At 38.0% G+C, this 27,927-nt stretch overlaps 1 protein-coding gene across 1 annotated transcript in view; it reads left to right on the top strand.

Moving 5' to 3' along the window:
* The window catches only part of LOC150090519 (uncharacterized), a 131,048-nt gene that overhangs the window by 29,690 nt on the left and 73,431 nt on the right, over positions 1 to 27,927 (top strand). The window contains exon 3 of the mRNA XM_090378297.1: positions 121 to 286. Within this exon, the coding sequence (XP_090234423.1) occupies positions 121 to 286 (166 nt within the window). The remainder of the gene's footprint in view (positions 1 to 120; positions 287 to 27,927) is intronic.

Below are 27,927 nucleotides of genomic sequence, written 5' to 3'. Positions count from 1 at the left end.
GGAAATCAGGACACATAGAATCCAGATTACTCCATAGTTAAGGAAATACTAAATACTTTTATCTTTTCTTGTTATTGCTCATGGTTATACATTAAAATTTCTTCCTTTCTATTTCATTAGGAAAACAAAACATAAGCAGCTGACAGTGTGTGTTCAATTTTCTGAAGATTATCCTTATCAGCCGTTACTTGTTGAATTAAAGAGCAAAACCTTAGCATCTCGGCTTTTAGCAGGTCTCAGCAGAGTATCTGAAGAAGAATGCAAGAAATTTATTGGGAAACCACAGGTGAGAATTAATTTTGTTCATTTAGTATCCCATTTAAACATTTTATTTTTCATTTATATGTAACTTTCACATGTAGGTGTTATGTAAAATATAAAGTAACAAGATGTAAAGGTGGTATGAAAAATCTTAGACTTAATGATTGAGTGCCATCCAGGAACATTTAGATAGATATGGCATTCTGAAGGACACACAATATGGCTTTGTTAAGGGAAAATCATGTTTAATTAACTTAATAGGCTATTTTGACACAGTTACTCATGAGCTGGATTTAGGGAACAATTTGACAGTTTTTTTGGATTTTAGCAAAGCATTTGATTTGGTCCCTCAAGAGAGGTTACTGTAGAAGCTTGAACAGGTTCGGATTACTAGTAAGATTCTAAGATGGATTGCTGGTGGCTGCAATTAATAGATATTCTTCAGATTGGTGTAACATGAGGAGTGAGGTCCCTCAAGGATTGGTTTTTGTACCACTGTTGTTTCTGATTTTCATAAATGACATCAGCAAAGGGATAAGGGATAGAAGGCATGATATCAAAATTTGCAGACTGCATAAAGATTGGTAGAGTTGTTAATGATCAATGCCAAGCAGCACTCCTTCAGGATGACTTGAACAGACTTTTATGGATCGTCAGAGAAGTGGCAGCTATGTTTTAATGCTGCTAAATGCAAGGTCTTGTACTTGAGGAATAGTAATTCCCAAATAAATTATACACTTGGTGGGGTTGGAATAAAAACAGTAGAGGGGAAAGGGATCTGGGAGTTACGATATGGGCAGATATGAAGTTTTCTGAACAGTGTAAACAGGTCGCCAGGAAAGCCCATGGTGTTCTGTCGATGATTTTTCGAATGTTATCCTGTAGAGATAGGGAGTTCAAAATCCCATTGTATAAGGCAATTGTAAGACCACATTTGGAATACTGTGTTCAAGTATGGAGACCTCATCTGAAAAAAAGACATTGAGCTTCTTGAAAGGGTCCAAAGACAGTCAACTCGAATGGTGAGAAGGACAGTCATACGAGGAAGGACTCCAATTATGTGGGCTACAGAGCTTGTTAACCAGGCATCTCAGTTGACCTGATTGATGTTTATAAGGCTATGAGAGGGATTAGTAAAATGAATGAAGGTGAAATTTTCACTATGAAGGTGGAATTTTCACTACTACAATCAGTCCTTGTATAGCACAATAGTTGTTCCTAGAAACCCTTGTGCAATGCAAAATCGTGCAATATAAACAACAGGCCATATGGGAAAAATAGGATTAGGTGCCGACCACTCAAGATTGAACACACATTTGTAACCAAAACATTACCAAACACAATAAATAATCGTAATAAAATACTTACATATTTTATTTTGACTGTTACATAATAAAACATTGCTAATGCTTTTGCTTCTATCGTAAGCAAACTTGTTCTTTGTTTGATCTTCTATCCAAACAGATGATAGCCGTTCCATCTCTTCCAATTCTTTGTCTTGATCTAATGGATTTTATTACACTTTGAGTTGTTCCTGTTATGAAAGTTGTTTTTATTTTCTTTGCATTCTTTCTAATTCTCGGTGTTGCCTCAATGAGGCCTGTAGCACTTGCAATATCACATGGTCTTTCATTTTGCTCAAAGTGTTTCACAATTTCATATTTTTTCTCTATCGACAGAGGTGGACTGGCCATAAGCCTTATCGGGGGAAACCCCGGTGGGCCAGAAGACGATGGAGGCCGGTGTGATTTTGGCCATAAACGCTAGTATGAAGCCGCTACAAATTTTCCCGGGTAAGAATTTTTGACCCAGTCCGCCTCTGTCTATCGATATTGCTTTTCTTTTTCTCTCTGAATCTGTAGTGTCTTCACCAAGGTGCTTCCTTTTCACACCTTTTAAGTATTTTACTCATTTTTAGGGAATTACAAAATGAGTAAAATTACAAAAGCACAATTACAAAATGAGGAGGCACGCTTGATACACATAAACAAAGCTGCGCGAGTGTAGCAACTGAATAAACAACACCGTAAAGGCAAAGAAACACTATTAACACCACACTAGCTCACATTTTACTAAAGCACATTTCTGAGGATTACTACCATAAAACAATAAAAACAATTTCCAGTTGTATTTCTGCTAGTGGAATCTGTTATAAACTGGTAGTAAACTCGATCTAATTGCATTTGCGATAATACTAATAGCTGGAATTGTGTGGGTCTTTACGTTATTATGGTGAAATGTGTTTCCACTTCACTGATATAAAAAACATAAATACATTTTCAGAATCTTCTCTTCATTCCTATCATATTGCATTCAGTTGGGGGCGCCTCTGTAGCCAGGTGGGAAGGAGCAGCAGTGCGTAGCACACGCTTCTTGATTAGACCAGGGTTCGAGCCCGTCACCACCAAATACGGAGGAGGCGGAAAGGTCAGGAAATGACCACCGCATAACCCGGAGCAATATGGCCTTAGTTGCTAATGCTCCTAAAAACCAAAATAACAATAACATAGCATTCAGTTGGGGTGATTCCGTGCTCAACTGCCATTTCTTGTAAACACAAAGGTGAATTTTTCATAAGCAAATTTGGTTCGTGTTATATATGATATTGTTCCCCTATTTATAAATCATGTGATCAAATTTGTTTAGTGTAAACATGTTATACGAGGACTGACTGTATTAAGAATTCCAGAACTAGGGACCATAAATTCAAATTACAGGGGTTGAGGGTTAGATTTAATTGTAGGAAGTTTTCTTTTAGCCAACAAGTAGTTGATTGCTGGAACAAGTTGCCCTCATAGGTAGTTGCGGATAACAGTTTGAGTAAATTCAAAGGTTAACTGGATAGTTACCTGTGTGAGGAGGGAAGCATATTATTTTTATTTTCTTATTTACTTGGTGTTTTTTTTTTTTTCCATTGCAGCAAAATCTTGTGGCTTCCTCTCACTATATGGCAAATATTACTGTCTTCCCCATCTTTCCAAAATATTTCGAGATTTAATTTTCTAGAAATATTTTGGAAAGACGGGGAAGACTTAGGGCAACAAAAGTGCAAAATTCTTATTTTTCCTTAGAAATTTTTCTAATATTGTCGCCTTATCACAAGGAAATCACATTAATTCAAATTTAGGTGCTCTTCATTTTATCTTTGTCTTTAGATACCCTGTTTTCAGAAGCTTGTAAATAGGCATGTATGAAATTTTCTAATTTTTTATTTGTCGTATATTATATGGACTTTAAAGGTAAAATATTTTCTTATTTTTAATAGTTATTTGAAAGAAAAATGTTTGCTAGCCAACTTTTATAATATAGCACACGGGTTGAGGTCTGTACAAAACACAGTACACATGTAGCTCTGTAGCTTTGGTTTGTATGTTTAGCACAAAAAATGCCATAATTAGTCCATAGTGCAGTGGAAATGTTTGCTCACTTCCTTTGTCTTTTGGAGTCAATGGCACAGTGGGTGCAAGCAGTTATCATTTCTGTGGAGTGGTGAATCTCGCCACACTGTTTCAATCATATGAGTAGGTATGGATGTGGAAGATCTCTGGAGAATGTCTGCTTCCAGAGTGCATGATGCCAACAGTGAAGTTTGGAGGAGGTTAGAGTTATGGTGTTTTACTGTTTCCCATGGTATAGATAGGACCTTTAGTAGTTGTGAGGTGAACCACGAATGCTGACACCTACCTTAACATTTTGAACAATTTTTATGCTTCCTCCTATGTGGCAGTTCTTCAGTATAGACCCATGTTTGCTTCAATGGGATAGTGCTCCCTGCATTACTACAGTTGCTGTTCAAGACTGGTTTGTGTACAAGGATGTAATAGTTGGAATGGTCAGTATACAGTCTTCATTTGGGTTAAATAAAATCCTATAAAACAGATATCAGATGAAGTAGAATGTTATGTGAAACCAGACCATTGGATCCCACATTGGTAGCTCAACTGGTCACAGTTCTTCAGTAGGGATGGAGGACTCTACCTGCTGCAGTGTATTGTTTGTTGAAGGAAACCTACCCAGGAGGGTGGAGTGTCATAGTGGCCAAAGTGGAACCAATGCATTGTTGAAATGAATGGAAGTGATGTTACTACTAATGTGTATTTGGATACTTTTTGGAGGGTAGTGTATGAAGTAATCAAACATGATTACTCCATACACTACCATTGTCAAGAAACAACACTTTGTGTTATGTTATTATTTTTGCAATATTTCTCTACAGCAGAGCAGAAGTAAGAAGTAAGCCATTCTTCAAAAATCTTAGTTATTCATCCTTTTGATTTCCACACAACAGAAAGAAAGGTTTTTTTTAATAATATATATATAGATATATATATCATTTCAAAGTCCTTGGATTCTCTCTCTAATGTACTAGCTCAGCAGCTCAACAATTGCTCCTAAAAGAATGGTTATTCTATTGTGGACTTTGCCTCATTGAGAAATAAAAAAAAATTCTTCTGGGCATTATTTTTCAAAAAAGAAGTCTCTTCTACATTGAAGACTTGATGTGGTAAATATCCTCTTTCTTCTACAATAGCTTGCAAAGTTTAGCACTTTTTCTACACTTTTTGCTTCCTCAAAATCAGCACTAGCTCCCTCACCTGTTAAAGTTGTGTAGATTAGCTCTTTTTATAAAATACTAAACCATATGGTTTTCAAGGCACTTAAGCACTGTGAGTTGCACTTCTAAATTAATATACATTTCCTCTTAGCAGCACAAGGAGTTGAAGAAGATGGTCTTTGTGAAGATATAATGAGAGATAAATTCCTTTAAAATATGAATCACAAATAATTTTAAGTTCGCTTAGCAGAAACATAATAAGCAAATTTGATTGCATGACACAGTAAAAGACTCATGTGGAAGTAAAGTAAGGAAAGGCAACACATGACTGAAAATTTTGATTATCAATGGTTTTTTTCTACATTTTAATACATTCTCTTACTCAACACAATCACAAACCCACACAAACTATGAGCAGTGTACACAATGCCACTGACACCAAAATATACATCAAAACACCATTGTTTATATTGTATTATTTTATTATTTTTTTTTCCATGTTGTATGAGTATGTAAATAGTGACAGAGTGAAGTTTCGTACTTAATCTCAAGATTTCCTGTACTTTGGTTGAATGCTGTTGGTACAGCAGTCTTAAGTGAGGTGTAAATTAATTTTAGTGTCGAGATTAAGTAAATACAACCCTTGATCCAACATGGTACATGTGAATTAAAACAGAGATCCATGAAACATTGAGATTTTCATACTAAGTTCTTTGGTAGGAAAACTGAGTAAAGCAAAAATTATATCCATGCTAAATGAAAATTTTCCTCTGTTTGAAAACCATGCAAAAGTGAAATTGCACTAAATAAAAGTATGCTAAACAAGGAATACCTCTATTATAGTACTTTACTTGAACAGTGAATTTCACTAATGCATCAAACTGAAATTTATTTTTGCACAAACAGTTTGAAATTGTAATAAACAGTATATTGCATGTTCCAGATGTAGGGTTTCTCAGCATTAGATAAACAAATTTCTACATTTTAAAAATTGGAGTTAAATCATTTTAATTTGATTTTAATTGTTAATTCTCATGTTATACCTTTTCTGCTCTAATTTTGTTTTATAATTTTTAAAAACTTGTTTTTCTCTGTCTCTCTCTCTTTGTCTCTCTCTCTCTCTCTCTCTCTCTCTCTCTCTCTCTTCATCTAATATAAAAGTTAAAAACTCATCTTAGTGCAGAACAATATAATGTTGGAATGACACTATGCATTCATTTGAAAATTGATTTTTATTGATCAAGAAACAAAACTGCATTCTCTTTGTGGGGTTTCCTCAGTGTTACAATACAAAGGAAGGAACTTAAAAATTGAATTAAAATAATACATAATCATTTTATGTAATTATGTATGTTATTTTTTTAATGGTCTAATTTTTAAATCTGAATGTGGCAAATGGAGATATGGTTATCTGCAACAAAGTTAAATGTTATTGGGTGAACTTGTGAAAATGCTGTGATTACAGGAGATTTTTAAATTCAAATGCCAATGCTTAAGTGGTTCATTTAATAAGAAGATTACAAAGACTCTAAATTGTAGAACAACACAAAGCTTATACCGAGTGAAATTCAATTGTCAGATATTCACAGCCAACCATATCTCTGTTTGCTGCATTCACTCTTTAAAAATAGGACCATTACAACTGTCATTGTTGTAAACTCATCTTTAAAAATCAGGCCGTTACAACTGTCATTGCACTTATTATTAATGACTACTAACAGTTTACTGTTAATTCGCCTTTCATGTTTAAGCCTGTTTTCCAGATCCTTGTTATTTTACTGCTGAGGTAAAAGCTCCCCTTGTGCCAGATAGGAGTTGTAGTGTATCTTTTCCTTTGGGGTCACCAAATCAATTTTGAAATATATCAAGCGGCATTCTACTTGAATGTTATTTCCTTGTTATTCTTCAAGGGATTTCATTGGTTATTAGATTATTTAACCACAGTCCACATTTGAGTGGATTGTGGTTAAAACCTGTGTGACTACTTCATGCTCGGTTTTTTTTTTATGAAAAACCCAAACACGAGGTATTAGAACCTATAATACTTAGTACCGTGCATGGGTTTAAGGTTGAGAAGATGAAAAGATATTTGTTGACGTTAGACTTGAATTTTCTGTAGATTTTAATTTTCAGGAAATACATATGAAGGGAGGTTGCTTCAGAAAACGGAAGTTGAAGGAATAAATGACGAAGAAGAAAAGTGAGCTCGAAGTTAGACAATAAAAGGATGCTGACTGGTTGTGGCAGGCGTTCAGATTGGTTTTGGAAGAGAGAGCGGGAATTATAGAAGCCATTTCAGAAGAACAGTGACCATGGAAGTATCTATAGAAAAGGCATGCAGCAAAACAGAACATCTATGAGACAGCGAGTGGAGAGACTTTGTTAGAGATGAGTCATTAATTAACCCAACTGCCCTCTTTAGAAAAGAATCTAAAAGCCTGAGAGAGATTTTGGGAGAAGTACCCCAGGCGTGGGAACGATATTCCATGGTAATGCAGGCGCCTCCATAGCTAGGTGGGCAGGAGTAGCAGTGCGTAGCACAGGCTTCGTGATTAGACCGGGGTTCGAGCCCATGCCCACCAAATACAGAGGATGCGGAAAGGTCAAGGAATGACCACTGCATATTCCCAGAGCAATATGGCCTTAGTTACTAATGCTCCTATAAACCAAATAACAAACAAACAAACATGGTAATGCAGATTTACGATTTCTACAGAGTGAGCAGCTGTTTTGGAAGAAAGGTAATGCTGAAAGTGAAAGAGAAAACCCAGTTTTTTAGATGCAGAGGAATCAAAATTTGTAATGTGCTTATGCCAGAAGATGTGGGAACAATATTTCATGGTAAGGCGGATTTGCGATTTGTACAGAGTGAACAGCTGTTTAAAAGAAACGTAATGCTGAGAGCGAAAACTCAGTTTTTTAGATGCAGAGGAAGCAGTATTTGTAATGGGCTTATGCCAAGAGAGATTAGAAGTCAGGGTAATTTCTAATAGAGATCTATGATCTTGCCTAAAAATCAGAGCGTCATTGAAGATAAGCATAGGAGTAGAAGAATCCTTTTTGTGAAATATATGACACGGCTGAGTTTTAGAAGGATTGAAATCAACCAAGTTATCTTTGCTCCACTGGAGAATTACTTGGAGATCAGCATTTAAGTAATTGGTAGTGGATATTTGAGAAGTTGAAGCTGTTTCCAAAGGGAAAGTTTCTCAAACTGGAAGATGAAATGCAATGTGCTATCATCAGCAAAACTGTGGATAGGATTTCCAGTCAATGGAAGAAAGTCATTAATATACAAGAGGAAAAGAGTGGGAGAAATAACTGAAACTTGGGGAACACCTGCATTAATAAGGAAGTTAGAAGACAGTGTGCCATCTACCATCACCCGCAATGGAAACTGGATACCCAATTACAAAAAAAAAACATTTGGCAAACCATAAGATGGAAGCTTATTTAGAATACCTTCATGCCAAACACGAAAAAAACCTTTGAAATATCAAGAGCGACTGTTAGAGTTTCAACCAACTTTTCCATTGAATTTGTCCACATATGAAATCCGTACTAGTGATTATTGATCGACTGGAAGATTTCTAGTTAGTTTGAGTTGGCGGTTTTTATCCATTACTTTGGAAAGAGTAGAAGTGCAACGGGATGATAATTGGATGGGAGAGTTTTGTCACACATTTTTGGAAATGGCTGGATATGAGCAAATTTTCAAGAAGAAGGGAAAACACCTGTGGATTAAGAAAGTGAAAAAAGGTGTTACAGAACAGAAGTAAGCTCCTGAGCACAGATTTTGAGAACAAGTGAAGAAATACCATCAGGATCTGGCACTTCCTTGGCATCAAGAGTGTTCAAAATTCTTCTGATATCCTTTTGACAGAAGACCACAGGAGGCATTGAATGGAGTGTACTGGGAAATTAGGAGGTGGTTTACCAAGATCATCAATACACAAGTTAGAAGAAAAGAGGATGCTAGCTGGTCAGCTTTATCTTTGGCTGAAGTGTCAATAGAGAAATCTGGTTTTGACAGAGGTTGGAATAAAGATGGACAAAAGCTGCTGCCAATAGCTTTGGCAAAAGACCAGAATGCTTGACTACCATTTGGATAAGAAGCAAGTTTTCTATTCTTAACCTGTTTGAATTCTAGTTCAGACTAATTAATAACTGGTTTACAATTGTTGCAAGCTTTGGTGTAGGAAGAAAATGAACCTGAAGATTTGGATATAAGAAAATTGTGATATGCAATATTCTTCTCTTGAAACAGCCTTAGCACATTTATTGGGAAACCAAAGTTAAAATGAATGATGAGATTTTACAGTGGAGTTTGGAATAAAGGATTTTACCCCTACAAAAATACTTACACTGACACGATCTGACCAAATGTTGACATCAGAAGATTTGAAACAGTAATCCAACCAAGGAAAAGAAGGAAAGAAATCTCACAGATCATTCCATTTTGCATTCTTGTAATGTGAAGCAACAATGAGGTTAGGAATGGCCTTGAGAGAAAGGGTCCATTGAAGAAGAGACCATCACCAATTTGTTATATGAGATGTCTAGATGACCAATCACCTCAACCATGTACTTAGAAAGGTTGTTTGTGAGAAAAAGATTAGGTGTGTTGGCTGTGTGGTTTGGTTTATCTGGTATTCTGGTAGGTAAGTGAACAATCTGTGTGAGGCCATTAGTAATTGCAAAAGCCTAGCATCTTGACCAACTGGGTCTGTGTGACTAGAGAACGGAAGCCAACTGGAGTTGTGAGCAATAAAATCACCAATGACAATTACCTTACTGTTAGGAAAGTTGGACTGGAGAAAGTTGATTTTCAAAGAGGGAAGCCAGCCAAAATATCTTCCTGTATTTGTTAAAATATCTTGTTAGAATATACTCTGCCTTTGCTAGTGGCAGATAAACAGAAAATATAAATAGCAAATTGTGTTAAAATATCATCACGGATTTACTTTTATAAAAGTAAATTTGTAAATTTCTTATAAGTTTATTTTATTACTTTAAAGTAATTGCATTGCACTCTCAGCTTTGAAAAGAGTGCAATTTCATTTTGGGTTGTTTCATTATCAATGTATTGTGTTAGGATTTTTTATTTTATTAATACATTTTTTTTCCTGTAATTTTATTTTTTTATAGATTTTTTAGGATTAGGATTAGTGTTAGGATTTTTTTTATTAATACATTATTTTTCCCTTAATTTAATTTTATTATAGATCTTGTATGTTACACTTCTGGCAAGATAGCACCTCTGTTGCTTGTTAACCAATGGCTTGGTTCCACAAAGGGTTTGCCAAGTCACAATGCCTGCATATACCTTTTTACTTGAGGCCATTTATTTTGCAGTCCATTTAAACTGTGAACCATTTTTCTATAAAAAAAAATATTCATAGTCCATAAATTCAAGTACAGTACTGTATGAATGCATAAACTATAGACTTCCTAGGCAATTTCAAAATCTTTAATTATCAAACTAATATGCACACTATAAAAAATTGACCCAGGTAGATAGCTGACTAGTTGATTCAAATTGGACAATGGTAAAAGAACTTTTCATGACCACTTCTGTGGGCATATTCATTCTAATGAATAAATTTTTGCCTATACTCTACTGCAGTGGTTCTCAAACTTTTTAATGTGAAGACATCCTAAAGCCATTATGAAAAATTCCTGGCAACCCCCCCCTCCCTGCACTGGAAATCTATAGTCTATAGTTTTGATTATAGATTAATGTGAATCATGTGCTTGATGCAATTTACATAGTTTGTTTTTATTTGGGTGTATTTTAGACAAATCTACTTGCATTTCATTTTCAACCGATTCAGTCTTTCCCTCTTTTTAGTTTTAATATTAATGAGCATAGAAAACCTGAGTTCGCACAACATAGCGGCAGTCTCCAAGGCAGAATGCACTGGTCCCACAGGAAGTAGTTATTGCTGGTGGCTCTATTGTCAGGGAGACGGGGAATATGTTATGTCTGTCAGGGGCGAAAGTTGATGACTTTGTAGGGCAGATATTGTCTTTTAAGAGCACAAAAGGTGATTCTGTTGTACCTTGTGTGGCACTAATGACCTTAAAAGTAAGAGATCTGCAGATTTACTTAACAAGTACAGGTCAAAGCTGAAAAAAAATTTTTTTTTTTTTTTTTTTTTTTTTTTTCAGGTTAAATTTGAAAGTGTCTGCAATTCTGCCTAGACACAATAGGAGGGAGAATATGATGAGAGCCTTGGAAATCAGTTTAGCCCAGGAAAGATTGTGCAAGGCTCACGGGGTAGAATTTTTTTTCAGCATGGTCTCTGCTTGCTAACAGGAGACTCTGCTTCTACAGGGATGGGATACACTTAAAAAGAAAAAGTGCAAGCATATTTGCTGTTGCTATCGAGGCATTGTTAGGTGGGTTGGAAAACTGCTAGCTTGCGAGGATTCACAGACTAAAAGATTAACAGTAGCTACAGGCAGAGGTGAAAGTGATTCTTGCACTGCTTCTATTGTAATGAGTAGCAATCTAGAGAGCAAGTTGCTGGGGATTTCAAGAGCTGCTGGGAGTCATCATGGGACAAGTAAATACATGGACTGTGTTAGGCTAACTAAGAGAAAGAACAGGTGCATGCATACCTGCATGTACACCAACGCTAGAAGTATAGTAAATAAATTTGATGAATTGAAGTGCTGATCAAGGCATCAAAGGTAGATACTGTTGAGATATCAGAGCATGGTGTCACACAGATGTAAGCAGTGCAGAATTGGAATTTGGGGAGTACAATGTGTACAGAAAGGATAGACAGAGTAGGAAGGAAGGAGGGGTTATGCTGTTAGTTAAGAAACACATAAAATATAAGGAAGTGCATCCAGTTGACATGGGTGGATAGTGCAATATTGAGTCTGTTTGGTGTGACATAAACACTGGGAAAGGGAAAATTAGAGAGGGAGTGTGTTATAGGCCAAATGACTCTGATGAGTACAACGAACAGTTCAGAGAAATAGAGTGGGCCAGTAAATCAGAATGTCTTGTAATGGGGAATTTTAACTTTCCAGATATTGACTGGAACTTGTGGGTTGGTCGCACACTACAAGACTTTTGTGGATTTATTGGAGGATTGTTTTCTATAGCAACATGTTTGAGGGGCAACCAGAGGGAGTAATACTCTTGATCTGATTATCAGCAGTGATTATTCATGCATTAAGAATTTGCAGAGAAAGGAACCACTGGGTGATAGTGATCACAGGTACTGATGTGGGATTTACTTAAAGACGTAACTACCATCAAGGGTAAAGGGAAGGGTTTCTTTTTTCATAAAGGTGAGTACTGTGGTCTCAGACAGTTTTTAAATTCTGTACAGTGGGATCAACTGATGATGTTACCAACGGTGAATTCTAAATGGAAAGCCTTCAGGAACTTAATCTTGGAGGCTACTAGGCTTTTCATACCAACTGAAAAATACTGTTCAAGTTTCCAGCCTAAATGGATGTCAGATGAATTAATTAGACTTGTGACAGAGAAGAAAAATGCATGGGATGCATAAAAATTATCAGGTGACACAGAAGCCTCTGGCAGATATAAGCTAGTCTGTAATCAAGTCACAAAGGAGGTTAGGCAAGCAAAGGCAGATTACAAGAAATCTTTGGCAAAGGATGCAAAGGTAAACAGCAAAGATTTCTTTACTTATGTGACATAAACATCTCTTGAAGGAAAGGGATGAATCAGATTGGACCACTTAACATAGATGGTTGACTATTGATCATGCTCAGGTAGCTGATAAACTGAACGAGGAGTGTTTTGCATCTACATTCACACATGAGGAGTTATTCAAAGAGGGGAATGCCAGAAGTTTATCAAACTCTAACAGGGTGCTAAGCGATTTTGTAATAATTGAGAGCAAAGTAGAGGAGAAATTGTTGAAGTTCAACATAAAAAAGGCACCTGGGGCAGATGGAATCTATCCAGTTATATCGAAGGAGGCAGCAAGGGAAGTAAGCAAACCCTTAGCTATAATTATGAGAGCTTCCTTGGACTCAGGGGAGGACTCCATGGACTGGAGATGGGCAAAGGTGCCTCAATTCACAAAGGATAATCAAAGGGTAACACAATTAATTACATACCTATTAGTTTAACTTCTGTTCCAGGGAAATTAATGGAGCAACTTATTAAAGAACTGCTGCAGGATCATCTAGACAAGAATTCAATTATAGTTTGAACACAGCATGTGTTTGTTAAGGGGAAGTCTTGTCTGACCAGTTTGATTGGATACTATGATGTGGTCACAAAGGAACTGGATATCATATACTTAGATTTCAGGAAAGTTTTTGATACTGTTGCACATGGAAGCCTGCTCTACAAATTGGAGCGGTGTGGCATTAAGGGAAAGATGCTGCAATGGATAAAGGGATGGTTGAGTGGGAGACAGCAGAGAGTGGTAATAAATGGACACGCTCTATGAGGACTAATGTTACTAGTGGTATCCCCCAGGTTTCGGTGCAGGACCCATTGTTGTTTTGTGTATTTATCAATGATATCGATGAAGGTATATCAGGCTTAATGTCCAAGTTTGCAGATGATACAAAGGTTGACATCCAGTTATACCTTTACTTAATGACAGTAAAGACAGTGTGCTACCACAACAGGATCTAGAAAAGTTAGGCAGATGGGCTGAGAAGTGGCAATTGAAGTTTAACATTGACAAATGCAAAGTACTGCATATGGGCAGCAGTAACCCAAGAGAAACGTGCCAACTGTGTGGTGCTATGCTCAGGAGGTGGAGAATGAACAAGACCTGGGGGTAATTGTGTAGTCAGATATGAAGTTCTCTGAGCAGTGGAGATGGGCTGCCAGAGCATGTCATGGAGTTTTGTCAACGATATATAGGAACTTTGCTAGCAGAGACAAGGAGGTGATTATCCCTTTGTATAAGGCAATGGTCAGGCCACACCTTGAGTACTGTGTACAGGTCTGGAAGCTTCATTTTAGGGAGGATGTAGAGTTGCTAAAACAAGTACAGAGAAGGGCAACAAGAGAGGAACAAAGTGGTGCGCTTACGAAGAAAGACTTTGGTTCTGCAAGTTGCAACATCTGGAGACTAGGCACCTGCGAGGTGATCTGATTGAGGTGTATAAGTCCTTGAATGGTTTTGGGTAGGCTCAGTGCTGGGATACTTCTGCTTGCCTAGATTAAGAACCTGAGGGACATAGATTCAAATTGAGGAAAGACAGTTGTAGAATAGATATGTGGAAGTTTGCCTTTAGCCAGTGGGTAGTTGCTTGCTGAAACAGACTTCCATCCGTTGTTGTGGAAGTTGATAGCTTAAATAAATTTACGGCTGAACTAGACAGACATTTGGAGTGACCAGATGGGTGAAATGGGAAGTTTTTTTTTTTTTTTTTTGGCTGATACTGTATAAGCTTGCTTTCTTGCATCATATGCTTTAATTAATGCTAATGCTGAAACTTATGTTATGGATATGAGTATGTTAAACCATGAATAACATTCAATAGAAAATTCTTTTCTATGTCAAAGCATTTAGAATATTAGCTAAACAATTAAGAATCTTATGGAAAAGCACTAAAAACAAATTTTTTTTTTTTGCTGATTCCATATAAGCTTGCTTTCTTGCATAATAAGCCCCAACTAATGCTAATGGATTAAGGAAGCTCAATGCTGTTGGAATTGTTCCTTTTGCTCAAACTACTCCAATGGGTTGGGGTACAGGTTAAAATTTCGGATGGACGGTTGCAGAATAGTTTGCGGAAATTTGCTTTTAGCCAGTGGGTGGTTGATTGCTGATACAAGCTGCTGTCTGTTGTGGAGGTTGATAGCTTAAATAAATTCAAGGCAGAACTAGACACTATTGGAGGGAATGAATAGGTGAAATCAGAGGGGTGTGGTTTTTTTTTTTTTTGCTTATGTTTTCTTGCATCATTTGCCGTTACTAATGCTAAATTTGATTCTCAGCCTTTTCTGAAATTTTCATATAATGTACCTTTCTGTATTCGTAGAATAATCTAGAACTATCTGAATCAGTATTGCTTGTGTGCAATTGATTAGTTTCTCCATTTTGAGATAAAGCTTGGAAAGTCTGTAATAGAGCCACAGAAAAGGTTCGACAGGCAAAGGCAGTTTATGAGAAACCACTAGCAAAAGAGCAGGGGGGGGATAAGGAATTCTTCACATATATAAATGCTAAGAAGAGCAGGACAAACCAGATCAGACCTTTACGTAAGGGAAAGGGGATAGTATTAAATATACCAGCTGCCGTTGCAGATGAACTCAACAGTTATTTTGCATCGATATTTACAGATGAAAAACCTTTTGTGGCAATGGGAAATTGTGGGAGCAAAGTTGAAAAATATGTAATTAATGATACTGAAATTTCGCAAGATTATTTAATGAAAAAATTTTTGAGCCTATAGGTCAGTAAGGCTCATGGAGTTGATGGAATATACCCTATAATCTTAAGGGAGGCAGCAAGTGAGTACATTGAACCATTGAGGCTAATTATGCCAGCATCACTAAACTCTGGGGAGATTCTGTTGGATTGGAAAAGTGCCAATGAATCTCCCATACATAAGGGTGGTAATAAGAGTGAAGTGGGAAATTATCAACCTGTCAGTCTGACTTCAGTGGTAGGGAAAATCGTGGAGGCAATGATCAAGGGTGGAATTCAGGATCATTTGGATAGAATTGAAATTCTCAAGGATACTCAGCATAGTTTTGTAAAGGGACAATCATGTTTAACAAATATCGTTCACTATTTTGAAAGGGTCACTCATGAGCTGGATTTAGGGAATAATTTCGACATTGTTTATTTAGATTTCAGCAAAGCTTTTGACTCAGTCCCACATGACTGGTTGCTTTATAAGCTGGAACAGGTTGGAATCACTGGGAAAATCCTCAGATGGATAGCAGGATGGCTTCAGGGCAGGAGGCAGAGGTTGTGATAAATGGCTATTCCTCAGATTGGGTTGATGTAAGAAGTGGGGTTCCCCAAGGATCAGTATTAGGACCACTGTTGTTTTTAATTTTCATAAAGGACATCAATGAAGGGATAGAGGGCATGATGTCTAAATTTTCAGATGATGTTAAAATTGGTAGAGTAGTTAATGATCACTGTCAAGCTGCTTCTTCAGAGAGACCTAGATAGACTTCAGGAATGGTCAGAAAAATGGCAGCTATTCTATATCCAACAAAGTGCAAGGTATTACACCTGGGAAACAGTAATCCCAAAATAACTTATTCACTTGGTGGAGTTCAACTGAACCCAGTACTGGATGAAAGGGACTTGGGTGTTACGATATGGTCAGACATGAAATTCTCTGAGCATTGTAAACAGGTTGCAAGGAAGACCCATGGTGTCTTATTAATGATTTATCGAACTTTTGCAAGTAGAGATAGGGGCGTGATAATCCCATTATATAAGGCTTTTGTTAGACCACACAAGTATGGAGACTGCACCTAAAGAAAGACATTGAGCTTCTTGAAAGGGTGCAGATTGGTAAAAAGGTGTCCTTTTGCCAATCTTTAAAATTGGCAAAAGGGCGTCCTTATGAAGAAAGACTTCGAATATGTGGGTTGCAGAGTTTGGAAACTAAACACCTTAGAGGAGATTTGATTGAGGTGTTTATGGCTCTGAGAGGCATCGGTAAAATGAATGAGGATGAAATTTTCAAGATTATAAATGATGCTAGAACTAGGGGACATAAATTCAAGTTACGGGGGGAGATGTTTAGGTTGTACTGCAGGAAGTTTTATTTTAGCCAGCGAGTTATAAATTACTGGAATAAGTTGCCTACATGGGTGGTAGAGGCTGACAGTTTGGGGAAATTCAAAGGACATCCGGATAGTACTTTTGGGTGAGGGGAAACGCATAGGATGACAGGTTTAATTTCCTTTTCTTTTATTAATTGTTCTATTTGAGGAATTTGTTTGTTTTATTCACTTGGTGAAAAACAAGATGCATGGTATTTCAGAGACTGCTGGGAGCCATTGCGGTACAAGTAAACACATGGGTTGTGTTAGGGTAGCTAAGAATAGAAACAGGTGCAGGTATACTTGCGTGTACACCAATGCTAGGAGTTTAGTAAATAAATTTGATGAATTTGAGGTATTGCTGAAAACATCGAAGGCAGATATTGTTGGGATATCAGAGACGTGGTGTCACACAGATATAAGGGATGCGGAACTGCAATTTGGGGAGTACAACGTCTACAGAAAGGATAGACAGGATAGGAAGGGGGGAGGTGTTATGCTATTAGTTAAGAAACACATAAAAACCAAGGAAGTGAAGCCAGTCGACATCGCTGGACAGTGCAGTGTTGAGTCAGTTTGGTGTGACATAAACATTGGGAGATCAAAATTGAGAGTAGGAGTGTGCTATAGGCCTAATGACTCTGATGAGTATAATAAGGAACTGCACAGGGAAATAGAGTGGGCCAGTAAATCAGAGTGTCTTATAATGGGAGATTTTAATTTCCCAGATATTGACTGGATTTTGGGTGCTGGTTACTCACACACTAGCAGGGCTTTTGTGGATTTATTGGATGATTGTTTTCTACATCAGCATGTTCGGGAGGCAACTAGAGGGAGTAATACTCTTGATTTGATTATCAGCAGTGATTCTTCATGCATTAAGAATCTGCAGATAAATGAACCACTAGGTGGCAGTGATCACAGTGTGCTGAAGTGGGATTTACTCAAAGAGGTAACTACCATTAGGGGTAAAGGGAAGGGTTATTGCTTCCGTAAAGGCGACTACGATGGACTGAGACAGTATTTAAATTCTATACAGTGGGACCAACTGATGATGTTACCAACAGCAAATTCAAAATGGGAAGCATTCAAAGAACTTATCTTGGAAGCTACTAGGCTTTACATACCAACTAAGAAATATTGTTCAAGGTTTAGGCCAAAATGGATGTCAGATGAACTAATGAGGCATATGGCAGAGAAGAAAAATGCATGGGATACATACAAATTAACACATGACACAGAAGCCTATGATAGATACAAGTTGATATGCAACCAAGTTACAAAGGAGGTTAGGCAGGCGAAGGCAGATTACGAGAAATCCTTGGCAAGGGATGCAAAGAAAAACAGCAAAGAGTTCTTTACTTATGTAAACTCTAGAAGGAAGGGGATGAATCAGATTGGTCCACTTGATATTGATGGGTCAAGTGTTGATGATCCTGCTCAGGTAGCTAACAAACTAAATGAATATTTTGCATCGACATTCACACATGAGGAGTTATTCAGCGAGGGGAATGCCAGAGGTGTATTCAACTCTAGCAGTAAGCTACAGAATCTTGAAATAACTGGGAGTAAAGTGGAGGAGAAACTGTTGAAGATAAACACAAGAAAGGCACCCGGGGTGGATGGGATCTATCCAGTTATATTAAAGGAGGCAGCAAAGGAAGTAAGCAAACCCTTAGCCATAATTATGAGAGCTTCCTTGGACTCAGGGGAGGTACCCATAGACTGTAAATGTGCAAATGTGACCCCAATTCACAAAGGAGGATCAAAGGCTGACACAAGTAATTATAGACCTGTGAGCTTAACTTCTGTTCCAGGAAAATTAATGGAGGCACTGGTTAAAGAAGCACTGCAGGATCATTTAGACAAGACTTCAGTTATAGCTCAGACACAGCATGGTTTTGTTAAGGGGAAGTCTTGCCTGGCCAACTTGATTGGATACTATGATGCAGTCACAAAAGAACTGGATGCAGGGAATAACTTTGATATTATATACTTGGATCTTAGAAAGGCTTTTGATACTGTTGCACATGGAAGACTGCTACACAAATTGGAGCAGTGTGACATTGGAGGCAAATTGCTGCTATGGATAAAGGGGTGGTTGAGGGGGAGAAGACAGAGAGTGGTAATCAATGGACACTGCTCATCGTGGACTGATGTTATTAGTGGAGTCCCTCAGGGCTCAGTGTTGGGTCCATTATTGTTTTCTGTATTTATAAATGATATTGATGATGGTATATCGGGCGTAATGTCCAAGTTTGCAGACGATACAAAGGTTGGCAGGGTTGTCAAGGACACTACTGACACTATGCTGCTGCAACAGGATCTGGAAAGGTTGAGCAGATGGGCTGAGAGGTGGCAAATGAAGTTTAACATTGACAAATGTAAAGTACTACACATGGGAAACTGCAACCCCAGAGCAACGTATCAACTCTGTGGTACAACACTGACAGTGGTGGAGAATGAAAGGGACTTGGGGGTGGTTGTGCAGGCAGATATGAAGTTCTCTGAGCAGTGTAGATGGGCTGCAAGAGTAGCTCATGGAGTATTGTCAATGATATACAGGAATTTTTCCAGCAGGGATAAGGAGGTGATTATTCCATTGTATAAGGCGATGGTCAGGCCACACCTAGAGTACTGTATACAGGTCTGGAGGCCTCATTTCAAGAAGGATGTAGAGCTGCTGGAACGAGTACAGAGAAGGGCAACAAGATTAGTGAATGGAACAAAGGGGTGCTCTTACGAAGAAAGGCTTAAGTTTTGCAAATTAGAGTGTCTGGAGACTAGGCACCAGCGAGGTGATCTGATAGAGGTGTATAAAGCCTTGAATGGTTTAAGCATGCTCAATGCTGATGGGATTCTTCCTCTAGCTCAGAAAAATCACCTGAGAGGGCATAAATTCAAATTGAGGAAGGACAGATGTAGGATAGACGTGCGGAAATTTGCCTTTAGCCAGCGGGTGGTTGGTTGGTGAACAGACTTCCATCCCTTGTGGTGGAGGTTGATAGCCTAAATAAGTTTAAGGCTGAGCTGGACAGGTATTTTGAACGAACAGAGGGGTGAAGTGGAAGTGGTTTTTTTTTTTTTTTTTTTTTTTTGGCTGATGCTGCATAAGCTTGCTTTCTTGCGTCAAATGCCTCTACTAATGCTAATGCTAAAAAATGCTATTTGAGGGGTTTTTTTTTTTTTTTTTGTTTTTTGCTGTTGCAGCATAAGCTTTCTTGCGCCATGCAGCTAATACTAATACTAAGTCTTAGATTATATTCAGTAATCCACAGCTTGAACTCAAAGAACTCAGAACAAGGCATTTTTTCCCCTCTGAACTGAGAAAAATGCTTTTAAAAAAAATACAATAGAAATAAATACATGATTGTTATCAGTGGCAGATGCATGTGAATGCAAGCACTGCAAACTCTGCCTCCTTTGTCACCCTGTATTTTAGTTCTACAACTCAGTCTAAAGACAACCTCAAAAAGCAAGCAGTTACTACTATTTTAGAATAATTAAATAATTCAAATTTTTGAAAGCTTTCACAAATGAATTGCCCAAATGTGTAAGTTCCTAGAATTAATTTTCTGTATGGATGGGCACTGTGGTATTGAGTTTCTTTGGGTAGTTTTTTAAATCTTTGCACACAAATGTTTTTAAATATATTATACATGGTTGTTAAAATTAAAGTATCCCTATGTAGAGGGCTCTGGAGCAAGTTCTAAGGCTTGTAATTGGAAAAAAAAAAATTAGTTACAAAATTTGTCACTATATGGCACTGTGGCAATACAAATCACTTGAACAGTGCTGCAATTGTTGAATCCTACAATTTGGTCAACAACAGTTTCCATTTGAAGAACAGCATTTTTTACAGCAGAACGTAACAAGTCAACTGGAATAGCCAGTTGACATAACGTCTAATGCTGTTCTTCAGATCTGCCAGAGTTTGACATCCTTCCTGATACGGTAAAGTGTGTTAGTTTTCTGATGGCACCAGGGATTTCCCCCATCTCTGCGTTGTATTCTTTGTGAGTGACACAGAACTCTGTGGAGGCCAGAGATTTAAAAAGTGTGGGGAGTGGTCTGTTGTGTAGCGTTATGTTCTGTTGTTCTCTGACCATTTAGCCATTGGGCCCCTATTGGGACCCACCGTTGCCCACACTTTGCCATGAGGAGGCAGGTCAGGCACCCAGTAGATTATTTAAGTACTCTGGCAGGCTCCACCACCTAATTTCCAAGGATTTCAGTGGCAAAGCCTAAAAAAAAAAAAAAGTAGGGTGGGGGGTTGTACTCTAGAATTTGGCTGATAGAGATTTACAAGAAAATGGTAGAATTTAGATGTTGATTAGAATTTGGCGGCATTGTTAACGGGTGTACTCGGTTGGTTTAGTGAGGGGGGAGACTAAAGACTGGGGGGAAAACAGATAGAAAAATAGGGACGATAGAGTAGGTATCCTTCCTGATACACCTGGTTCTTCAAAAAACTCCACAACCAGAAGTTGCATGGGGTGAGGTCTAGTGTTGTTGCTGTTCTTGTTGTTTGCTTTTTAGGAGCACTAGCAACTAATGCCATATTGCTCCGGAGATATGCGGTGGTCATTCCCTGACCTTTCTGTATCCTCCATATTTTGGTGGTCACAGGCTTGAACCCCGGTTTAATCAAGAAGTGTGTGCTACGCACTGCTGCTCCTGCCCACCTGGCTACAGAGGCGCCATGACGTCTAGTGATCAGGGTGGCCAAAATGTCTTGAAACAATGGCTGATGACCTGTTCGTCTGTAAAGTGTTGCCTTAGCAATCTTTGGACACAATGGTGGATGTGGGGTTGTGTACCGTCTTGCATGAATATGGTATCCTGAAGGCACCCACGTTGTTGCAGCTCTGGTATTGCAAAATTTGTCAAATTTCATAATATCTCTGTCCAGTGACAGAACAGGTGCGGGGTCCAGTTGGTGTTACCTGTTCAAAAAAATATGGCCCAGTCATGAATGTGGCCATAAATCCACACCACACTATCACTTTTGGAGAATGCAACGGAACCTCTTGGATGACTCAAGGGTTTTCTGTTGCCCAAATGCGACAGTTGTGCGTATTCACTTGTCCATTTAAGCAGAAGTGAGCTTCATCACTCCAAAGGATGTTCCATGGCCAAGTGATATCCAGTGTCATTCGTGCCAGAAACTGAAGTGCATATGTGAAACGAATATCTGCATCACCATCCTTTAGCTGCTGTAGCATGTGCATCTTGTAAGGATAGTACTGCAATACCTGATGCATTACTGGCTTTACAGTGGAATACGGCATGTTCACTTCACGAGAAACAGCTGGTACATTTGCGCTACCATATGGAGATTGACTTGATAAATCCACGACAGCCATAGCCACATCTTCAACACAAGAGGAGTCCACTCGTTTTCAACCTCAACCTGGTTGAACACCAAGATGTCCTGTTGCTTCAAATTTTGCAATCATTTTGCAGACAGCAGAAACAATCATAGGTTCATGCCTTATGCACTTCTGATACTGGAATTCTCTGATAGCTTCAGCTGCATTGTTACTGTTCTGATAGTACAGCTTCACTAATAGCACCTTTTCCTGCAACATTGTTGGCATTGTTGCTGTACTGCAGGCAAAATCTACTGTATGATTTTGTAGACTGCTTTGCTTTTACACAGTACAGTAGCGCTGAGTAGTGGCGCTGTGGCATTAACTTGTGATTATGCAAATAACGTAAGTTATTTGCATAATCTTAACTAAGATAGTTACACGCCATACAGTGACAAATTTTGTAACTTGAGGTTGTCACAGACATTCTGTCAGATATGCCGGACAAGCTATACTTGCTACTTGGGAGTCTAAAATGCTGATGGAACTGATATTCAGGTGACATTCAAGTCAAGTGGTCCCAATTCTGGCGAATTCTGGACAGTCTGTGACAGCCAAATCCTCTGCTTGCACCTTCATGATGGTGGGACTGTTAGTAATCCTTTGTATAACCTGCATGAACAAGAAATGTGGGTGACCACCCAGGTGTGAACAAACGTAAGCAGAGGTCAAGGTGTGGCGCCCTCACCATGGAAGAATGACGCCTCTCTGTGTTACCAGGCAATACTAGATGGTAGATGACTCTCATCAACCGGTGCAATACCACCACTTTGCTTATTGGAGGCTTGAAGTGGTGGAACCCATGTTTAATCTCCAGAGCTAAGTTCCGGTCAACCCTTCCCCATCTCCTCCATCATGCAGTATGACTGATGAGGTTATGATGAATATAACCTCATCAGTCATAGTACACCGGACCGAACCTATTGGTAACTCTCTAGGAGGCTTCTGGATCAGCTAGTGTATAATCTTGCTACCTCTACTCTGCCAGATAGTGGCTGGAGGGAGTCCGAATAGTGTGTATGCAGGGGGCATTGTCGAGGCCACATTATGTCAAGGATCTGGGTATATTCTTACCATGTGTAGAGCATATCCAAAATTTTATTACTTCATACATCATGTGCTCCCCACTTTTTCTTACTATTGAATACACCACAAATTGTCAAACTAATAGAGTAAGCTTATCTGAGAAAAGATCTAAACCTCCCAAACACTTCCTAGTTCATTTCACAAATATACGTGGTCTCAATTTTAACCTCAACGATGTCCATTTCCACTTACAGTCTGCAAACCCCATGTACTTTTTCTGACAGAATCTCACTTATCGGTTGATTGAACTACTGCTCATCTCAGTTGCCCAAATTATTTGCTGTATGATTTCTTTCGCATCAAAGGTGGTACTTGTGCATACTTGTCCCTTCTGATATTCCCAGTCAGAGACTTGGTAATTTGGAATCTCCTAGAGGAGATTCCAAACTTCCCTAAGTCTCTCTACTTCGTTGTGCTAAATTCATCTGTTGTCTCTACCGTTCTCGCAACTCCACTAATCACTTGGAGCCCTTTGACTTCCTCTCTTTGCAACTTGACTTTCTCCAGTCCAACTTTCCTAACAGTGAGGTAATTTTCCTTGGTGATTTTAATGTTCACAACTCCAGCTGGCTTCCGTTTTCTAGTCACACTGACCCAGCTGGTTGAGATGCTGAGGCTTTTGCAATTACTAATGACCTTGAACAGATTGTACATTTACCTAGAAGAATACTGACAATACTAATCATACAGCTAACATTCTTGATCTTTTTTCCACAAACAACCCTTCTAAGTATACGGTTGAAGTGAGTGGTCCTTTAAGCACCTTAGATCACAACTTGGTGATTTTCTCTTCTCCAATGGAGTCTTTATCTCATGGCTATTCCAAACCTCCTGTTGTTTGGCATTACAAGAATGCAAATGGATTACTGTTTCAAAACGTCTGATGTCAACTTTTGCTCAGATCATGTCATTGAAATTATTCTTGTAGGAATGGAACCTTTATTCCACACTCCACTTTAAAATCTTGTCCTTATATCTAAACCTTGGTTTTACAATAAATGTGCCACGGCTGTTCAAGAGAAGAACGTTACATATCGTAATTGGCTTGTTTCCAATTCTTCAGTTTCATTTTCTGCCTACACCAAAGCTCGCAACAATTGTAAAGCAGTTATTAATCAGTCCAAAATAGATTTTGAACAGGCTAAGAGTAGAAAACTTGCTTCTTGCCCTAATGGTAGCCGAGCATTCTGGTCTCTTGCCAAAGCTATTGGCCACAACTTTTGTCCACCTTTGCTCCCACCTCTCTCAACACCAGATGGTTCTGTTGTCACTTCAGCCAAGTATAAAGCTGACTTGTTAGCATCCCATTTTTCTTCCAACCCTTGTACTATAATGACCTTGGTAAAATATCTCCCACCATTCCCAACACACACCATTCATTGCCTCCTGTGGTCTTCCGTCAAAAGGATATTAGAAGGATTTTGACGAATCTTGACGCTAAGAAATCTCCAGGTCCTGATGGTATTTCTCCACTTGTTCTCAAAACCTGTGCTCCTGAATTTACTCCTGTCCTTTGCCCCCCCTTTTTTTTAACTTTCTTATTCCAAAGGTGTTTTTCTTTCTGCTTGGAAATTTGCTCATATCCTGCCAGTTCCTAAAAAGGGTGACAAATCCCTCCCATCCAATTATTGTCCCATTGCAATTACTTCTACTCTTTCTAAAGTAATGGAGAAATCAATTAACCGCCAACTCTTAAACTACCTGGAAACTTTCCGTCTGATCAATGATCGCCAGTATGGATTGCGTCAGTGTCGATCCACTGGTGATTTTCTGGCTTATGTTACCCATTTATGGACAAATTCAATGGAAATGTTCGGTGAAACACAAGCAGTTGCTCTTGACATCTCAAAGGCTTTCGGTCGTGTTTGGCATAAAGGTGTTATAATCAAGCTTCCATCTTATGGTTTGCCAACTGTTTTTTTAATTGGTTATCTAGTTTTCTCTCTGATCGCTCACTGAGTGTGATGGTAGATGGCTCTCTGTCTTCTGACTTCTCCACTAGTGCCGGCGTCCCCCAAGGTTCAGTTCTTTCCACCACTCTTTTCCTCTTGTATATTAATGACCTTCTTCCATTGACTGGAAATCCTATCCATAGTTTTGCTGATGATAGCACATTGCATTCCACTTTGTATTTTGAGAAACCTTGCCCTGCTCAATCAGCTTCAACTTCTCGAATATCTGTTACCAATTCCTTAAATGCCAATCTCCGGGTAATTCTCCAGTGGGGCATAGCCAACTTAGATGATTTCAATCCTTCTAAAACTCAGTCTTGTCTTATATCTTGCAAAAATGATTCTTCTGCTCCTATGCTTATCTTTGGTGACACTCCGATTTCTAGGCAAGTTGATATATCTCTTTTGGGGATTACCCTGACTTCTAATCTCTCTTGACACAAGCACATTACAAATATTGCTTCCTCTGCATCTGAAAAACTTGGTTTTCTCTTTTGCTCTCGGTGTTACATTTCTTCCAAACAGCTGTTCACTCTGTACAAATCACAAATCCACCCTACCATGGAATATTGTTCCCACATCTGGGGCAGTGCCCCCAAAACCTCTCTCAGGCTTCTAGATTGCATTCAGAAGAGGGCAGTTAGGTTAATCAATGACTCCTCTCTAACAGAGTCTCTCCACTTGCAGTCTCATAGATGTACTGTTTCTTCTGCATGTCTTTTCTACAGATACATCCATGGGCACTGTTCTTCTGAATTGGCTTCTATTATTCCCGCTCTTTCAAAACAGTCCAAACCCGTGCTGCCGCCAGCCAACATCCATTTACTGTCCAATTTCAAACTCACAGGACCAACTTTTCATCTTCCTCGTTTATTCATTCAACTGCTGTTTTCTGGAACAATCTTCCTTTGTACGTATTTCCTGAAAATTATAGTCTACAGAAGTTCAAAAATAATGTCAACAAATATCTTCTTTCGTATTCTCAACCTCCAACCCAAAGATGGTACCAAGTACTATAGGTTCTAATACCTCTCGTGTTTGGGGTTTTCATAAAAAATAAATAAATAAAAAAAAAAAAAAAAAAATTTTTTTTTTTTTTTATGTATTTTTTTTGGAAAATAAATTTTTTTCCAATAAATGGTGAGCACAATCTTTATCATACCTGTTGACCAAATTTCTCTTCAGTATGAACCTTAGAACTCGCTCCAGAGCCCTGCACATAGGAATACTGTAATTTTAACAACCCTGGATATATATTCTGTATCTTCCTCGCTGTTCCAACCTGGGGTTCGGTCAGGTAAATCAAAGCCATCCATCTTCCCAAATCTTATCTTCTATATTTCTCACCCACTTAAATTCCTTCTTTTTCACATCTTCCCTAATCTGATCTCTCCATCTTTTCCGGGCTCTTCCTCTCTGCCTCTTCTTGTCTATTTTCATCTGAAACATTCTTCTTGGTATTCTCTTCATATGTCAAAACCATCGCAAACGTTATGCAGTCACTTTCTCCATCATAGCCAGTTGGGCAGGAGCAGCCGTGCGTAGCACATGCTTCTTGATCAGACCTGGGTTTGAGCCCGTGACCACCAAATACGGAGGATGCGGAAAGGTCAGGAAATGACCACCTCATATCCCCGGAGCAATATGGCCTTAGTTGCTAATGCTCCTAAAAACCAAATAACAACAACCTCCATCCAACTTTTTATTCCCAAATTCGTTCTAATATCAATATTTCTAATTTTGTCCTTCTAGTTTTAGCTAGCATAGTCCTTAACACCTTCATTTCCATTGCTTGGACTCTGCTGGTATCCTTTTTATTCAACCTCCACATCTCAGCATGGGACAAAATATGCCTATTTATTCGCTTTTTACAGTTCATTGGAACTTCTCTATGGCAAACAGGCTAGCCCATAACTGTTACCATTACAGAAGAAACTCTGATTAGCTGCTATTCTCCTTGTTATTTCCATATCTAGGACAATCAATTCAAAATAATATATATATATTATTTTGAATTGATTGCCCACTTTAGAGTGAAATTATCAGAAATTAAATCCAACTTTTAAAAAAAAAATTGTAAAAAATTGGGAAATATGCTTCAAAAACAAACTCATCACTGCTTTTTTTTTTTTTTTTTTTTTTTGAAGCAATAATGTCCTCTAAGTCTACTTATTTATCACTTAATTCAATTTCAGCAACTTCTGGATCTGAATTACAGAGAATTTATTTCAGTTTCACCTTTTGTAATCCAAAATCATTTGGCTGGTGCAGTGGTCCTGTGATTTTCAAAACTGTTTTGCTGCCATTTATTAAAAACTGTCTATTATTAGTTGGAAGCATGAATGATGAGCAATGCAGCATGTACTGGACAAATTAAAAGACAATTTATACATCGACACATTATTTGAAATGTTTTTTTTTTTTTTTTTTTTCATTAACTTTTAAAGCAGATCTGTGTACATATACTGTACTCTACTCCCCAGACTCTTCTGTGCAAACATAGATCTTACATACTTGTGAAAAAGCTGATATAATTATTATTGGTGATATAATTAATATCAGTAATATATGATTATCGGTGTTTTACTTTTTCTTACTTTAAATTTTTTTTTTTTTTTTTAAGTTTTTCATGAGCCACCAATTGACACTGCTTCAAGGGGCATTATGTATATTTTGTTCTGCTATATTCATATGTAATACGTGTAATATTTATTTTAATATGAGTAGGATGTGGCATATTGCCATTAATTATTCTGCCTCCAGAATTGAGGAAATGTACATGCATAATTTGTAAGCATTTTCCAGATTACTTTTTTTACGGAATTCACATAATACTCTCCTGTAAAATTGGAAAAATTTAATATAGGATAAGTTATATATATATATCATTTTAACATAAAATAATTTTGTATGGAAAAAGCAAGTGACATGATACTCATAAGCATCTTGTCT

The sequence above is a fragment of the Mastigoproctus giganteus genome, chromosome 1, assembly GCF_048544385.1.
Source record: "Mastigoproctus giganteus isolate SK-2022 chromosome 1, ASM4854438v1, whole genome shotgun sequence".
NCBI classification, from domain to species: domain Eukaryota; kingdom Metazoa; phylum Arthropoda; class Arachnida; order Uropygi; family Thelyphonidae; genus Mastigoproctus; species Mastigoproctus giganteus.
The sequence above is the reverse complement of the archived record's forward strand: the minus strand, read 5'-3'. Positions and strand labels throughout refer to the sequence as shown.